Source organism: Eutrigla gurnardus, assembly GCF_963514095.1.
Source record: "Eutrigla gurnardus genome assembly, chromosome: 2".
In the NCBI taxonomy this organism is placed as follows: domain Eukaryota; kingdom Metazoa; phylum Chordata; class Actinopteri; order Perciformes; family Triglidae; genus Eutrigla; species Eutrigla gurnardus.
In genome coordinates, this window is record NC_139916.1 from 21,311,109 (window position 1) to 21,328,752 (window position 17,644).

The following is a 17,644-nucleotide window of genomic DNA, read 5'->3' on the forward strand; positions in this document are numbered from 1 at the left end:
CGTTGTTGAAGCAAGCTGACCCAGTTGAAGCAATAAATTAAAGATTAATTTCCAATTAGTTGCCTATGAATGTTGTGTAAAATGGTTTAGAGAGAGCAGAGCAGGTGTGATGTTTATAGTGTTAACGGATGATGATTAGATCCTTCAATCATTTGGACTTATTGTTTGAAGTTGCTTTGGGAAGAGATAACATTTTCTGTTCAGCACGCTATACAGGCTCTAGAGGCAACCCAGGAGAGTTCAGCCTCTTCTTTTGTTTTACCGTTGTTTGATCTCATGTATTCCAGCACATTTGGTGCAGTGAGACACAGGGACACTGTCTCCTGAGATGTCAGTGAAGCGTTTTATCTCATGTGTGGGTGAATCTCGGGCACCTCTCCAAGCAGATGATGAAAAAACAGGAACGCAGAGGGTATTGTACCTTCTCCCCATAGCCCCGGTCTTTTGTCATCATTTCCCTCAGTGTCTGCAGTACTTTGATACACAGACGCTCCTCATTCTCCTCCAGCAACTGCTTGGTGTGTTTGATCAGTCTGGTCAGGAAAAGAGAAAAGAAAAGTTAGTACGTACAAATGGATCGATGGAAGCTGCAGTTCCCCAAACCCTTCACTCCACCACTGAACACAATTTAACCCCTATGAAAATCACACCATATTATTTTGACTGATTTCTATCATAAAATGTCTTCATTTATCCCAAAACAACAGATTTGGAGGATAAGGGTGCGACAGCACTTTTACAAGAGGGAAAATGACAGAACTACAAAGTTAGGAGTTATTCAGAGAGAATTTAGGAAACTCCAACACCAGCAGTTGTGAGCCATCAGGGACCTATAGCGAGCCCAGTGATTAACTTGCTGAGGGCTGACACTTTTCCTCAAACTACTAGTGTACTCCAGAATGGCAGCCATAAGAAGTGGGATAATCCCTGCAACAACAACAACGGCTCTTTGTGTCCCGCCAGTTTCCTGTCAAGAGCTCTTTTCAGCAACAATACAACATCGTAAAACACAGCATATTATTGTCCAGGGAAGCCTCTTGTTTTAAGCAGGCCCAAGCATGTTTACTTTATTTAATGCATCATTTTCAATACCACTAAGTATTTCCACAGCAGCTCACACATATATATATATATATATATATATATATATATATATATATATATATATATATATATATATATATATAAAAGGCAGGCAGAGGACATTAAACATCTCATCCTTTATAAAGAAATCCACAGGCAACCTCACGACTATCACTAGTTGTTCGTTAATTGACCTTTCATTTTGCAATGGCATAATAAAAAATGTATTTACATACAGCCCACGTTAACTGGCAGAATGAAAATTAACTAGTGTGCCAAAGTCTATCTTTTAGACTTACTTTGATATGAATCCTCCACTTTCACATTTCTTGCGAGCTTCAGTGTTCTCGGGGAAGAGCAGCTCAGGGCGATGCAGGACATCCACCAGCACTGAGAGCTCCGCTTGGACCAGCGGCCTCAGTCGGTCTTCTAGCGCTGACACTATGTCCTAAAAACCACGGGTCCACACAAGAAGAGCTTAGACATGACCAGTGCAGTTTTAGCACAACATTACTGACTATTGACAGCCTTAATAACGTAATAAATCAAAACCTGTAGGACATACCTACTCTAGTATCACATATATTTAAGTATCTTCTGTACATGCATCCACATTAAATATTCACACGATCTGAGAAATTGCTTCATGAATTAATATAAGAGAAACAGGTGGCGATTTTCATTCCATAGTGTACTTAAACAAAGCAACCCATCAGCGTGATGCACCATCACGTCCTACTTCTCTATCAGAATCAGAATCCCTTTATTGTCCCTCAACGGGGAAATTTGTTTTCTATGCACTTCCTGTCACATCTGGTGATGATTAGTGGGAAATATGTAAATAAGTGGAGGTGCATCACGATAACTGCTGGTTTGGTGTTGATTCTAGTCTAGTTGTAGGACTCAGTGGGCCGTCCAGTGAGAGGCACAGAAGGCCTATCACGAGGTGAAAAAAATAGCTGAAAATGAACTTTTATGTTGCAACCTCACTACACACCACGTGTAAGCAGAGATAACGGCTGAACTGAACCAGACACTTCACTGGAAATCTGGAAAAATATGTGAACACTGAGTCACTGCTTACAAGAAAGTAGGGTGTAGCCGCTCTGCCTATGACGGAAAACAGGGTGCAATTAGGAACCACTTCCACAGTATTTTGTTGGCACTCTTGGAGAATTACCAAAAATAACACACTTCACTCTTTTAAAACAATGCAAATCACAGTCAGGAAATAAAGGTAGAAACAGAATCTGAATCAAGTATGTGTCCATATAAGGAACTTGACTCTGAATGTTACACATTGTTTCAAGAACAATTTTCAGAAATAAATAGATTTAAATAAAGACAGCAAAGCTGAACAAAGAAAGCAAAATAAACAGTTAACTGCATTGTACATACAAGTAGGTGAACGTGAAAGTGTATGAATATTTTAAAAAACAAAGAGTGCTGGAATAAAAATGTATTGGGTAGTGTAATACATTTATATATATGAAGTAGGTGGACATGTACAAATAATTACATTAATGACCTTATTTTTTTCATTTATCTAGAATAAAACTGATGTATTTTTATTGTAGAATTAAAATGTTCAGTTAGATTTGTGATTAATTCATGAGTTTAAACACGGGGCTCCTATTTGGTCTAACCAAAACCAACGGCTGCATGTGCATGCTGTGCAGCTGGTGGTTACAGTAGTTGCTCCTTCTTCAAGCTCCTCTCTGTCAGACTGACAGTACGGTACAGATGTCCATCTTACCACCACAGAAAGAACTTCATGTTCTGTACCACTCTGCCATCACGTGTCACTAATTAACTTCTTAGAAGCCATGGCTACTTCCTGTTAACCTCAATAAACTGGCCAACTTTATACGCACAGCTGACGGGATAGATATTGGGAGTGGTTGCTCTTCAACCGGTTTAATTATAGAATATTTTATTCAACCACTGTTAAAATTATTAAATAAGAACAAAATAATTAAATAAATGATCCAGAATGTGTGAGAAAACAATAAAGTGTGTTATGTTACCGACCTGTAGCCTCTCAATGATATTTCTGTAGTCTCTGGATGAAGTCAGGCCGGAGTCTCGTCTCGAAGTGTTCTTAGCAGATAGTCTCCAGCTGAGGATGCTCTTCTGCACAACATTATTGGACTTGACAAACAAGTTGTTCACCTGACTGTCCAAGTCCACGGGAATGGCAATCGCTCTGCTTTTAGCTGGGTAGTGGTAAAAAAAAATGTAAATATTCCATATTAATAGTTTTATCATGTGCCATTTGAAAATAATAAAAGAGGCTGGTGGTTGGTGTTCGCCCAGTATCTTACCCACGTCTGAGAGTACTTTAATGCAAGCCTCCACTGAGGCCTTCTGAACAGGGTTCAGCCAGTTACAGTGGTACACCCTGAACACTCCCTGCAGCAGTTGAACAAACACTGGCTGACGAGTCTGGAAGACAGAGAGAGAGCACGTTAAAAGAAAAAACACAATGAGAGATAGTAGAGAAGAAAACCAAAGCACATACTGCATAGAATATATTTAGGAGAAAACAACTGGGAATAAGAATTTAATAAACAAACAATGTGACTTGTGTTGCCCGACTACGTTGAATCCCAATCTGTGCTGGAGATGTTAACGTGAGGATACTATAGCACCTATTGTGGAAGGGTCTACAGCTGATTAAGATCATGTGCACTCCCAACACATCACACCTGACCAGTGTTCAGCAGAGAGTACAACTAAGTGATGACAGAGCAATCTATCAGCTGTCCGAAGCCTTAGGTTTCAATAAATACCTCAGTTATCTTTCCAAGAACGGCGGCCTGTTGCAAGAGAAAGAGGGTCTTGAGGTCATCATATATTGGTAAACCTCAGGAAGCATTATTCTCAGAATGTGCAAAGGCTAACATAAAAGTAAAACCAACCATTACAGGAACTTGGAACAAAGGCAATTCCACAGAACAACAAAACAGGGTGTCAAATGGGGAACTGCATGGAATACTGCACCACAACATCACCGTACGAGGGATTTGGCAATCTATGAAGGGTAATGTTCACGATAGGAAAGATGTGGGCGATAGGACACCGAAAACATCAAGGTCTAAGAGACGCAGTGACCATGTTACATGAGTGCATCATCAGCACCATGTCCCGGCAAAACCTTGTGCAACACACCCACAGATCTGGGAACAACAGAGTCTGTGTGCTGACTAAGCTATGAGAATATGAGAACGTGAAAACCCACACAATGAAGCCACTTCTCAAAATTCAGAGCCTGTTGATTAGAGCCCAAGGGTTGGGAAGCAAACGTGGCAGACAGAGTTACCATTACTTACATACACACGGCGAGCCATCTATGCAGAGGGAAGAATCACATTTTATAGAATATGTATGGTGGAGAGTCTATCTGTCAAACAAGTAAACTCCAAGCATGTACATGAGTTTTGACTGCGCGTAGTGTGCGTTTCAAATGCGATACTCCACATTACCTGCAGGCTTGTGCTCTGGTCAGAGAAAGGAGAGCTAAAGAAACATGTGACAATGCTCATGACTGTCTCCGTTACATAACGCTCCAGCATGGTGTCTGCATGCTTCCTGTCACTGGTGTTGTTGCACACCTAGGCAAGGACAGAAAACATATCAGCATGACACACAGCCACTCGATCACACTTCCTCCAGGTGGGTGACAGGTAACATGTGCTCACTTCATGCTGTGTTGACATAATCACCCACACCCACGACATTATATAAAGCACAATAACAGGATCCCTCTATGGCTTGTCTGATTAGCAGTCGGTCACAGTCACTTTGAGGTGTCAAATACATTGTGGCTTACCCTGCAGATGTCCACCAGGAAGTTCTCAAACAGCTTCCACATATGGTTGGAGGTATAAATCTCCTTCATCTCCACCTCTGTGTCGACATAGCAGTGGTTCAGGAAGTTGATATAGGCAATCTTCACCTGTTGGTATCCAAAATAAGACTGAACTGGTGATCCATGGACTGAAGCCGACCCTCAAACACCTACAGTAAGCGTGTGTGCAGCAACATTGTTATCATCTTATTTATTTGTTACTTAAAATGTGTTTGTTTTGATTTGATGTTAACGATGCAGGTTAGTGCAAGTTTAATTAGAAATATTTTTTGTGTAAAAAATGTGTAAAAAGTAGCATTTGGTTAAAAACAAAAAGAAAGATTTTGACCACAAATGTTGAGCACACCCCCCTTCATTTAAATCTCAACTGCACACATGGAAAGATTTGTTGTGACAGGGTTGTGACAGACATTTTCCATGACGCACACACACACGTACAAGGTGAAAACAATGACAGCCACATGCTGTCACGGCTGATTAAAATTCATTATTCCTACCTCAGGGATGCAGTCTTCATGGGTGACGACCCGCACGATATCATCCAGGGGCAGCAGGGAGTTACACTTGATCTCAGTGTAGACGTTCTTGCCCTCAGTGCAGACAGCCAGCAGTTCTACCAGGTGGATGTGGTACATTAGAGGGCTGTTTTCATCCATGCGGTCCCTCTCTGAGCGCATCATCTGGACTAGGGTCTGGAAGGAGGCACGGTCATTGTAGAAGACCAGGATGTCCTCGCCTGAGTTCACCAGCTTAGTGGAGAAGGGACACAGCAGAGAATACAGTCTTATTACCAAAAGATTTCAGCTGTAGCTTACCATTTTGGTCAGCATCATAAGCCTCACATTACCAATGGTATCACATTGAAATGACCATTGTCTTTCTGCTTTATTGTTTAATCTTCACTGTAGAAGGTATCACTATTAAAATGTCTTCTGGTACAAAGATCATAGTACGGACCTCAGCCATGACAATGTCCTGACACTTCTTGATGAACTTGCTCTCGGCCTTCACGATAGTCTGCAGGAACCTGAGGTATTGGACATGTCGACCATGAGTCTCGGTACAGTGAACAAAGTGCTGAACCACTCGTTCGTTGATCTCACTGCACAGCTGGAAGTTATTCATGAAGATGTGCTGCATGGTGACCGCCTCGAGGATCTGAGAGTGTTGGGAAATGAGGGGTCAAGAAGGGCCGTCAACAGAAAATAATGTGAGGTATTCATTTCAGATTTGTTTGTTAGAACTCAATTGCTGTGAGTAAACCTAGCATGCCTGTACTTACCCCTGGGTTGAGAAACAGGTTGATATGCTTGTGGAGAAGAGCCTGATTCTGCTGATTCCCTGCACAGAAATTCTGCAGGAACTCGTGAGCCAGTTTCATGATCTCCTGCATTCGGACATCCTCACCCTAATGCAGATAACAGACACTGTTAGACTTCTCTTTCATTTACATTACATAAATGGATAGTTCAGATGTTTTGAAGTGTGGTTTTGTGAGGCACTTATCTACAGTTGATGACCAGTATCTATAGCAGCGGACTCCTTTGAAAAAACAGCAACGGCAATGCTCCGGTTGCCAAGCCAGGTCCCCATGGACTGGGCTACTGCTACCCCAAATTTTTTTTAAGGTGACTAAAATACATGTAAAATGCCCCCATCCACAGCAGGACAGTCAGTTTCTCCTGTGCTGGTACTTCCGTCTGTTTCTCCAAACTAGGGGCGACCATCATCTACTGAAGGTAATAAACTGAATACGGATAAGCACCTCATACAGCCCCAATTCAATACATCAGAACGATCCCTTTAATGGGGAACTGCAATGCAATGTTTAAAAGTTATAAAGAGCTTTAAAGCTTCCCAATGATTCAGCATGTGATACAATATTCATTTGCGGTGCTGTACCTTCTCATAGGGGATCTGCAGGAGCTCCAGGACTACACTGTGAGCTCCCATGTTCCTCAGCAGCCTCTGCTGCTGTTTCTTACTCTTCTTGCCCGAGCTTCCCTCCTGGACACACAGCCTACTCAGACGCAGCAGAATCTGAACACACACACACACACACACACACACACACACAGCAGCAGGATTTTAATTGCAGACAGTCAATCACGTACATGAAAATACAATATTAATAACTCAAATGAGCATACCTCTTTTACAACCCTGTAGTTGTAACTGCTGGTGCTTTCTGACTTCTTCTTGTCTGAACCAGGTGATTCTCCCTGTTAAACAAGCAATCCATGAATTGTAATAGCATTACATCTATCTAATATAAATTATATACACACACGTCTTTGTCAGGTCAACAAATGTTTCATTAACTGTACCTTGCTTTTGTCAGACTCTGAAGGTCCATCTCCATCCATCCCATCTTCTCCCTGCCTCTTATAAACCCAAAGTTCAGACTTCTCTACAATAGAACGCAGCTGGTCCAGATCTGACTTGATCTGCTTGTAGTTATCCACATCCTGACTGGTCACCAGCAGCTGGACCTAAATGTAAGTGAAGAGTGTGGATCAATCGAAAGTTATCCTCCAAAATCATTAAATTTCTCCCGTGAACTCAAAGAGTATTAAAGGGTTGGAAGGCCTACTTGTTTGAAGGCCATGAGGACCTCCTGCCTTTGGCTGAAGTGTCTGAAGAGCAGATGAAGGGCTCCAGACACGAGAGGAGGGTAATCATGCATGGTCAGGTGCAGCAGGACCCTGAGGAACGTGCGACCGCCGTGGTCATCCAGGTCGAGTGGAGTGTTCTCCTCACTAAAATGTCATTGGAACAAAAATGACTTCAACATGATGTTGCTTTATGTTATCTCAAAATATCTCAGGAAAGACTAGCAAGCTATTGATTACCTTCCTCCAAAGATCCCCTCTGCCTGTTCTTCGATGTTCTCAAAGTCAAGATTCCCTGGTTAATAAAATGTAAAAAATAATGATTAAAAAAGTCAGTTTTAAAAAAATATATATTTCAACATTTATATGAGACAAAATGTTAACGGGAAAATGAACTTGTCACAGCAGGAAAGGCAACGGTGAAACCAGTAAGCTATGAAAGTGAGCCAGCATAAACAATACCAGGACTATACTAAGTGACTTACATAAAAGGCACGCACTGGTCATAATCTCTGCCAAGTGGACGCCTTTGGGAAGATCATGCATCTGTCCACACAGCTAATCTTACTCCTGGATGCACCGGCCTCATATTTCTGTGCTGATTCATGACTGTATACTCACGGACCACTTGTGGTTGCAGGTATTCGAAAAAGTATTTCGAAAAAACCTTTTTATTGACCATTTCATTACATCACAGACTGCTTCCTCTTCTCTCCTCTTACCCGGCTGGTTGATGTGACTAACAACTGCTTCAGTAGAAAAAGGCATTTCCGGCAATCAGCCAGGATAAAAACAACCCTTAACCAGTCTGTTGCAGGCCACATGGCTTTCATCGTTAAAAAAAAAACTGACAAGCCAAAAAAGGTTTGGTCTCATTCATTTCCAGACCTGATGTGTTATGGTTCACTAGTTAGGCATGATACTAACTGAATCAATGAGAAGAAATAATAAAGGTCCGCACACTGATTAAAGCTCCCAAACGTGGATTTATTTAGCACGACGTTTCGGACATGTTGTCCTTCATCAAAAGTGCAATTCTTTTCCTGACTAACCGAATAAATCCCTGTCATTATCTTCCTCACAATCTTGTAAGGGATCTGGGAGGGACAAACGAGTGAAATGCAACTCTTTGTTTGGGAGGGGAACGGGAGACACATCTGGCAGTTCTCAACGGAGTGCACTTTTCTAGATTATGGTATTAATTACGGCTGTGCCAAAATGTCTGCTGTAAAAACTCTTAAATAAAGTGGCATCTTACCCGGCATCTGACCTGTGAGATTGTTGATTCCGTTCTGACTGGCAGTGTTGTCTGCTGGGTTGTTCTCATCAAACTCACGTTTGAAAATACAGAGCAGGCAGGAGATCCTGTAATCTAGCCGTACATTCAAAATGAACTGGAGGAAAACAGAAAAGAAAGTTACACCACAAATCAAAAACAAAGCGTTTGCTGTCAATGAAGAGCCAGTTATGCTGATGTCCCACCTGTAGGATCTCAATGACCTTCAGCTTTGTGTCCATGACCATAATGTCTTCTCTCTCTGGTTCAACCTGTGTTTTAACCACATCTCCCTCAGGCTGATGAGTCGGCGTGGTGGGCAACAAGCCACCTCCTCGCAGCACTACCTGGGTCATCAACTCCCCGACTCCATGGATGGACTTCATCACATTACTGCCAGCTAAAAAAAACAACAACAAAAAATAACATTATCGACTTACAAGACTTTACTTTAACCAATAATTAACAATAAATGAATAGAATATCATCATTTTGCTCTTTAATACAAATATGAAGATTTATTTGAGACTCATCTTTAAATCACTTAGTTACTGTAAATGAAAGGATGAATCAATTAACCCTAAGGGAAAGAAACTGACAGCTAAAATGACTAATGACAATATTGACTCCTCTCTTTGTACGGTGATACAACATCCAAGGTAGTAAAAGGAGAACGAGTGAAGCCTAAAGGAGCTGTACGTCTACCTTTGTTCTCCTCTCCCTTCTCCATCTTGTTGACGGGGAAAACGGTGTTGACATGGACACAGTCTAAAATGTTCAGTAAAATCTTCGTCAATCGAAGCAGGTCGCTAAAGTTGTAGAAACCAAAGTATATGAGGTTCCTTGCCAGGTTCACAACCTATTTGACAGGAAAATTCAGAACCATGATTTACAATTTGAATTAAACCAATGTGACTTCTTATCCGTTCATACAAAGAGACGGTACCTCGAAGGTGAGCTTGTTTTTCTCCTTGTCAGAGAAGGGGATGTTCTGCGAGACCACCTCCCTCAGGTAGTTCTCCACAAAATCCATTGTGAGGCAGAACCGCTCTTTGATCTCATCTCTTGTGGTCCCGTCGTTGTCATAGCTGGATAATTAGAGGAGAAAGAGATGCTGGGACATCTTTGCAAGGATAGCACAAGTGAAATTAAAGTATTCATGGGATGAACTCACTCATCAATAGCAATCTTAGAGGGAATCTCAGACCAAAGACGGGCATATTTGACAGGCGTGACCTGCTCCTGAGGGTCACGGTCCACATGCATGTGCAGCATCAGTCGGCAGAAAGATGCCCGCAAGTCGAAGGGCAGGTCCTCATCAGACATACAGCGCAGGATCAAATCCACATCCAATTGACCAGAGATCTTGTTGATTGCCAGGTACTGGCGGTCCAGACACATCCGGGCAAAAAGGTTAAGCTGGCACCTAGGAGGAAATATTGTGCGAGTTTAGAACTATAAGCGTTATGTTTTTTTAGTTGTAGTTCCTACATTTAGTTATTATCATATTCATCATCAGTTAAAAGTCTTAAAATAAAGGTAAAATATCATAGTTTGGTCAGATTAGATGTCAAAATGTTCTACTTTCAAACAATATGTGAAACAACATTCCAGGTTTATGACCGTTTGAACCGGACATGTGCTTGTTTTGGATTCTAGTGCACGGCATTACTTTATGTCGACAAATGGTCTAATAGTCTAATAGGGTTTCACAACTGTGTACATGTTTTCATGTGTGTATAATTAAAGAAATCTCACCTGTAGTAGCTGACCACCTCCTGGTCCTCCTTCTGGCCCTCCTTTGCATCCTGAGCCAACTCCCGGACGCTCTTACTACGGATCTCCTTACAATTGTCTTTCCAGAACAGCCAGACCTCCTCTTCATCCTCTGGCTCCAGTGGGGTCTCTCCATTTGTCATTATGTCAATCTCAAACCTCGACAGGACCAATCTGGCGGACGGCATGCACGCTATTTTTAAAAGCTCATTTCAACTTAGCAAACACAATAATGATGAAGAAAAATGAGAGGCTGACTTGGTTTCGATGAGGATGTCAGCATTGGTGGGGTCCAGCACTGCGTTGCAGATAAGCTCCTGTGTCACAGGGATGGACTTGTGCATAGACACACAGAGATCTGAGAGGTAATCCAGAAACCTGAGTATGGAATACAATAAATCACATGTTTATTAGACACTGGGGGAGTCAAAGCGGAAGTCCATTTCCACCAACGTGATGAAAAATAAAAGATTCTTTAAGTCATTATAATGAAAAACGATCTTGAAACACTGACTTAGTATCTGGAAAATAATGAGAAAGAATGACTTAAGCTCTCAAAATGTCTCTTTATTTTTTCAATATGAAGTCATTATTCTGAGATACTATGTCATTATTTTGAGATTCCAAGTCATTAATTTGACAAACTAAGTCGTTAATTTGTGATACCAAGTAATTATTTTGTGATACTAAGTTAAGTACGGAAAACACAAAGCCTCTCCTTGCTCTCGCTATTTCAGCACTATAACATGTCAAATTGTGAGGCCGTCCTTCTTGCAAACTTCTGAATGAGCCGGATTCAAATATCACTAACAGCACCTGACAGGACTTGAACACAATGCGAGCACACACTGACTGTCAGCAAATTACTTTCAGTGCCAAGGTCATGCACAAGCAGTTCCACTCATACTCCTCTGCACACATTTACATAAATTTACATTCCCCAGGAGCGTTTATACAAACAAACCTGACCCAAATTGACCACAGCCACTTCTTCTCCACCAGTTTATGATACCAGCCAGGGCCTGTCTCTCCCGTGAGCCTTACCTCGGCTCCCGGTTCTTCCTCACTAGAGTCACAAATGTGTCTATCTCAGCAGCAGTGATGTGTTTCTCCAGGAGCTCGCGGTTGTTGTGGAGCAGAGCCGTTATTGTGTCTTCTGCCAGCACGTCATATCCTATCTGCTTCTGCATAAAGTGGAACTGTTTGGCAATGTATTCCTGTGAAGGCAAGGAGAGAGGGGATAATTACTGAAAGAGAAGGCCATAGTATCAGAGGGTTGCAGTGAAGTTTCTGTGTCCACCTACCTGGTTCTTCCTGTAATCCTGCTGGGAATGGCGCAACACTCTGTAGCACAGCCTGCAAATATGTCTAAACGGAGCGTGGCGCTGGTCTCCAAGCTCTTCCAGTCGCAGCATGGGACCGTCGCCGCTGTCTGTGAAAGGAGCTTGGAGAAGTTTGAAAATCTGAAATGGAAATAGAGAATTTTCAACCCTAAAACTAGTTACCCAGTGCCCTTACAGTCTCTGAGGTTTAAGACAAACCTGCTTCAGGATATTCTGCTCCCTCATGAGTTTCGGTCTGTCTCTGTTGGGTTTGCTAACCATGATCTCCAAAACATCCTGCCCACTGTTGGGGATGTTCACCACAAAGAAAACTAGATCCTCCAGCAGCTTGGTCACAAACCTGAAGAGTTAAAGTCAAACACAAACAGTTAAAACTTTACAGATCATATTAAAAGTGGATTTCTTTGAGAAATGTACAAAATTATACTTCCAAAATGTACCTTCTTTCATTTTGTGTAATAGTGCCCTTTTCAAGCTTGCCAGCAATGGACGCCAACACTTTACTTGCATCATTGGCAAAGTCTAAATCACGCACTTCTGCTGGTGGCACCGGCACAATGGCAAACGCTTCTTTGTCTTCTTTTACTGCAGATGTACCAATCTGGAAAAAGCAATCAATTGTATTACCTTTGTTCAGGAAACCTCAGTCATGCAGTGCATCTTGACCGAGCCATCAGCCACTCACCCGTAACATGACAGGTTTCTCCTCCTCTTTGTCGATGGGGTTGTTGGTGCTATGAACCCACGTGTTGGTGCACAAGTGTCTTAGTCTCACATAGGAGCTCCTAAAAATTAAATGAACAGGACAAGGTGTCACAGTGTTTGGAAAATCAGTCCTTTTCAGTCAAATTGTCCTTTTTGACTTGTTTCAACTTACAACTACTGGACATGCCTTGGCCAGGAATAATTGACATTGTCCTTTTGTGAGACTGATGTCTTAGATTTCTGATCAAAGCATTTTGCCCCCAAATCATATACATACAATTACATACATGCAATGTGACCTCTGCATTGTAGCCACCCTAAGCAGTAGGAGAAGTGGGCGGCTGTGAAGCACCTAGGGAGTAACTCAGGGTTCAGTGTCTTACACTTGGGACACTTGGACATGCGGACAGTAGGAGACGGGAATCACACCGTCAACCTTGTGGTTAAAGGAAGACTGGCTCTACCCACTGAGCCACAACTGCCCCCAACACCATTTACACCTGAGTTTAGAACGAGTAAGAAGACAAATTTGGAGGGGCATAAAAGAGGCTCATTAAGACGGCTACCTCTATCAAAGGGTTGCTATTGGATTTTAAGATACTCAATACATTACAGCTCCCTTAATGTTCCAGATGAGTCCCTTCTCATTTTAGAAAGACCTTGTGTTTTGCCGTAGCTTACTACTCTAAATGTGTGTGATTTGGTTAAAGAAAGTTTAAAGATCATAGTTTGGGGGAATTTTACTGTTTTCCCCACTTTCCCATTCCAAAACAAATGCAGGCCTTGGGACAGACCTTTTACATGTATCTTGTCTTAACTGTTGAGCATCTATGGGATGAAGTAACACAGTATCATGATTCCATAGGCATCCTGAGCAAAACTAATTCATTAATGTAAGGGGTGGTGAGGGGGCACCTTTTTCCAAGCTTTGTCTAAAGGGAGACCACGCTAACACACACTTTGAAAAGACGGTTTGTGTGTACGACGGCTGCCTCGGCCAAGTGAGTAGCATTACAGATTAGCCAGTAGTGACCTGTACGGTATCATCTCTCCTCCATTAAGCACTACACCTTTACACACAGCAAAGTCTGAGCCAACGACGTCAAACCATACCCGCCGCACGTGTGTAAGACTGTGTGTGTGTGTGTGTGTGTGTGTGTGTGTGTGTGTGTGTGTGTGTCTGTGTGTGTGTGTGTAGTTTGTTAGGCCTTCAGGAGAGACAGCAGACAGGAGCCATATTCTTGGCGGCATGACGTAAACGCCTACTGAAGCTAACAGGCTTACCTTTGTGTAGCGGTTCTTCAGGGATTTAATTAGTCCCCTGGCTAAAGGTTGAGGGACAGTGTTATTTCAGGTAGGAATGGGAGGAGCTAGCAGTTGCAGCCAGCAGCATGTAGGCATGCACCTGACCATTGGACACAATGGAGGCTTTAACACGAGGTGCTTTGATCTAATGTGTGGTGACAGGGACAAGTGTACCATTGTAATACTGTACACAAGAATTAAAGAAACAAAACGGAGCCTTGTAAATTATACAGTTGTCCTAAAAAAGAGGTAGTGGACAGTGGTCAGCCAAAGCATCATTATGGCAAATAATTTGCTTTTAACCACAACTACATGAACAATCATCATCATTTTCCTACTAAACGAACAAATGTTTTATCATATCAAATATTTTCCTACCAACGCAGGATTAAAGAGCAGCTTTCTGATCAAACATTTATCTGCCAGATCGTCTTTGTGTGTCTGAAGACATGCAGTGTTTACACAAGGCCTCGTTAATGGATTTGCCTCAGACACATCACAAGCGTCTTGCATGGAATTTTGAAGTGTGGTTTTCTTCCGTCATGTGCCAACTATCCATGCCCACCCTGTGCCTGATTGCAATGGTTTCCTGTTCCATGCCTTGCTGGACTTTCCTCGCCCTCCTTGGCGAGTACCATACCATCCAAAGATTACCAATGAAGACACACACAAGTGTACTTTACAAATGAGTGAAAGAACAACATTAAACTTTAGTGGCATGGTCTCTTTGGAAAAAAATTAAAATACTCAATTGACTATACACTGGGCAAAATCTGCATATAAGCAAAAATATACCCAATAAAAATCCACAACATAATAAACTTTAATCCCTGTAAAAAAAAATAAAAATAAAATACTCCATAGATATGATCACACTCTTCCTAACCGCGTCTTCTCCTGCAATCTGTGATTCAATCAGACACAGAAGCATGGGAAACAATCTCTTATTTGAATGGCAAGTCAATAAATGATCAGATCAAACAGCTGGTAACCCATACATAACAAGAAAGTGTCCTTATCCATTGCAAAAACAAAAAGCTGTCATCACTGCAGAATCTTCCTACTAATGTCGAAAATCCCCCTTCAGCTCTACACGAGTCAAATCTTTACTTTTGCCCCTTTGATCAAGTGCAGTCTTGACATCACTGTGGTCTTGTGGTGTTGACATTTTTGTCATTCCCTCCCATATGAACATCCCTCAGAAACCTGGTTCCCCATAAGTGACTCTTTGACATCGTCTCTTAGTATGACTTCTTAGCCGTCTTGGGCATGTTTGTACACTGGTTGGGGTATTTCACATCCTTGTTTGTATCCTTAGATCTCCTAAAGTCATGTTCTACCTCTGTCATATGTGAATGTTTTCTACATTGTAAAATAAATACAACCTTTCAGAAGAAGAACTGTTTGTTTGGTGTGTGGGTATTCTGGGTATTTTACCTTGGGACCATGGAGTCCCCACCTCTTAGAGTGGTAGGGTCCAGCTCAAAGATGGAGGAGATGTCCATGCCGTCGGGAACTGGCACCAGAGTGTACATGATCTTCTCCTGAGGAGCTCGCAGGCGACCTCGTAAAGCTTCATTATCTGCATCCAGCTAGAGCAAGAAAACAAAGCACTGGCTACAAACTGCACTGACATTTACAACATATATAAAGCCACCTATCAGTCCTCACCCACAATGAGGCCAAGGGGTGTGCATGCTTTCACTTTAACCACTGAAGCAGATATCACACTCTTGACTGAAGTCGTGCGAACCAGTGAGCTATACTTCAGTCATCACTACAGACTGTTGGGCCTTATTGACTTATAGCTGAGAACTACACGTACACACAACATCCCTGTCAGGGGATGTGTGGTTTGTACAACACTGCCCCCTAACGTTGATTTTCAGAGACATAAATCAGCTGAGATGATGCCATGGTGACACCCTGTGGTGATTTATTGCTACTAAAACGAAGGCATACACAATATAGACTTAAAGAGTCATTGATGATTGAGGATATCTAGAGCAAATCTGGACAGCAAAGAAACGAACACAGCATGTACAAGACATGGCAAGGCAAGTAAAGATTATATGACAGTACCTGGAAATTAAAGGGTGTAAAGTCCACCACCTGGAGCAGAGAGCAAAGATCCGGCACATTATTGAACAGATTCGATCAATAGAAGTGGGGCAACCAGCGTGATGTTGCTAAGCACTCAAGATCAGAGGAGATCTAGTCTTACCGAGGACCGCTGCTCAGCGCTCTCCTCCTCAAAGTCTGCATTCACCTGGGAAACACACTCAAGCATGTCAAACATTCTCCTCGTCATCAGTCATTTCAAATTGTGGTCACTGCACTTGGAAGTCCAATTTTCCCGAACACCACATGGCTCTAGACCAACCATCAGAGTACTTTGCCGATGTTGAAAACTGGACATTATACTACTATATCAGATCTCACTGTATAAAACGCAGGGCTCAGTAATAAAAAGGTAAAGAAGATGACACACACCTCACCCATCTCAGCAGCTAAGTAACACCCCGTGGCCAAGTGTTTGAACCTGAACAGGCTGTTCCAGTAGCCTGCACCTCCCCTACATGGGTCATGGTGGACCACCTGGTAATGGTAAAAGACATGGACAAGGAAGCAGAAATAAGTATGTGTCAAATTGCAATAAGGCTGCATTATTAGTGTTATCTGGTTATTAAAGCAACATAAACGGATGCATGCTTTGTTACATAGGTAATGGTTGGGTACTGTGCTTCTAACTTGGCATTTTGTTACAACATTAACAAAAGGACAATGACAGACATACACCAAAGAGTGAATTAGGTTTTTGTCCAGAGAGTATGTTGTGCTGACCTCTACTTCCCACAGTGCTTTGCTGCTGGTGGCAGAAGTGGCAGACTGCCGGCCAGTTGTTCGGAGAAAAACATACTGCTTCTTCCTGTGGTCGTCGCAAGTGAGGAACTTCTCCTGCTCTGCATGGAACAACCGGACTACATCACCCTGCCATTACAGAGATAGACAGGCAGACAGACAGACAGACAGACAGTGTGTAACGGATAAAAAAGAAACATTTGTCACATGTATCTCACTATTTTATCCTAATTTTATTCTCTTGCAGAATATTTTTCAATGTATCTTCAATAATGTGTTTTCAATATTTCTTATGTCTGTTTTGGAGATGAAAAAATATATTTTTTTAAGTTGATGCCATGCAACAGTACCTACCCCTTTGAGTATTGTTTCTTTGTTATCGCTCCATTTCATGAACAGAACAACTTTCCAACTCGTGTTGCAATTTACAGAATTAACCTGCAGACAGAGGGGATGTAGAATGATAAGAATGTACCGGTATGTCTTATTAAACATATCATGAATGCTTTTAAACCTTAGTTTCATATGTCAATTCAATGAAGCACATGTGGAACCTATCTTGTGTCTTATTTACCTCATTGCATCCTGGGTTGTCAACTAGCTGGTGGCTGCTGGCATGCAGAGGCTGACCTGCATTCACAGGGTTAAGGACCACTTTATCTCCAATCACCACCTATGTGAGCAATATAAATAAATACACATGTACTGCATTCACTATATTTATTTTCCGTTTAAGTACATTCAATCAAATAAAAAGGAATATGCTGCTGTTAATCATAAACAAGATGCGATACTGTTGTGCAATATGGAC

The 17,644-nt window shown here is 42.0% G+C and overlaps 2 protein-coding genes across 7 annotated transcripts in view; one reads left to right on the forward strand and one right to left on the reverse strand.

Moving 5' to 3' along the window:
• Positions 1-17,644, forward strand: part of arl6ip5a (ADP-ribosylation factor-like 6 interacting protein 5a) — a 467,731-nt gene that overhangs the window by 316,829 nt on the left and 133,258 nt on the right. The gene's annotated exons all lie outside the window — the stretch shown is intronic.
• itpr1b (inositol 1,4,5-trisphosphate receptor, type 1b) overlaps positions 1-17,644 on the reverse strand; it is an 83,854-nt gene that overhangs the window by 49,750 nt on the left and 16,460 nt on the right. For all 5 annotated transcript variants that reach the window (XM_084036658.1, XM_084036657.1, XM_084036656.1 and 2 more), the window contains exons 7-39: positions 17,408-17,506; positions 17,188-17,271; positions 16,816-16,962; positions 16,465-16,569; positions 16,196-16,240; positions 16,054-16,083; positions 15,409-15,563; positions 12,647-12,746; positions 12,402-12,562; positions 12,160-12,301; positions 11,923-12,081; positions 11,663-11,835; positions 10,877-10,996; positions 10,601-10,792; positions 10,017-10,268; positions 9,789-9,930; positions 9,548-9,701; positions 9,049-9,242; positions 8,825-8,960; positions 7,807-7,861; positions 7,548-7,713; positions 7,282-7,446; positions 7,105-7,176; positions 6,857-6,994; positions 6,237-6,362; positions 5,912-6,112; positions 5,452-5,703; positions 4,916-5,041; positions 4,569-4,697; positions 3,408-3,528; positions 3,115-3,299; positions 1,383-1,531; positions 422-533 (exon numbers count right to left, since the gene is read on the reverse strand). In XM_084036658.1, coding sequence (XP_083892784.1) covers positions 422-533; positions 1,383-1,531; positions 3,115-3,299; positions 3,408-3,528; positions 4,569-4,697; positions 4,916-5,041; positions 5,452-5,703; positions 5,912-6,112; positions 6,237-6,362; positions 6,857-6,994; positions 7,105-7,176; positions 7,282-7,446; positions 7,548-7,713; positions 7,807-7,861; positions 8,825-8,960; positions 9,049-9,242; positions 9,548-9,701; positions 9,789-9,930; positions 10,017-10,268; positions 10,601-10,792; positions 10,877-10,996; positions 11,663-11,835; positions 11,923-12,081; positions 12,160-12,301; positions 12,402-12,562; positions 12,647-12,746; positions 15,409-15,563; positions 16,054-16,083; positions 16,196-16,240; positions 16,465-16,569; positions 16,816-16,962; positions 17,188-17,271; positions 17,408-17,506 — 4,587 coding nt within the window. The remainder of the gene's footprint in view (positions 1-421; positions 534-1,382; positions 1,532-3,114; positions 3,300-3,407; positions 3,529-4,568; positions 4,698-4,915; positions 5,042-5,451; positions 5,704-5,911; positions 6,113-6,236; positions 6,363-6,856; positions 6,995-7,104; positions 7,177-7,281; positions 7,447-7,547; positions 7,714-7,806; positions 7,862-8,824; positions 8,961-9,048; positions 9,243-9,547; positions 9,702-9,788; positions 9,931-10,016; positions 10,269-10,600; positions 10,793-10,876; positions 10,997-11,662; positions 11,836-11,922; positions 12,082-12,159; positions 12,302-12,401; positions 12,563-12,646; positions 12,747-15,408; positions 15,564-16,053; positions 16,084-16,195; positions 16,241-16,464; positions 16,570-16,815; positions 16,963-17,187; positions 17,272-17,407; positions 17,507-17,644) is intronic.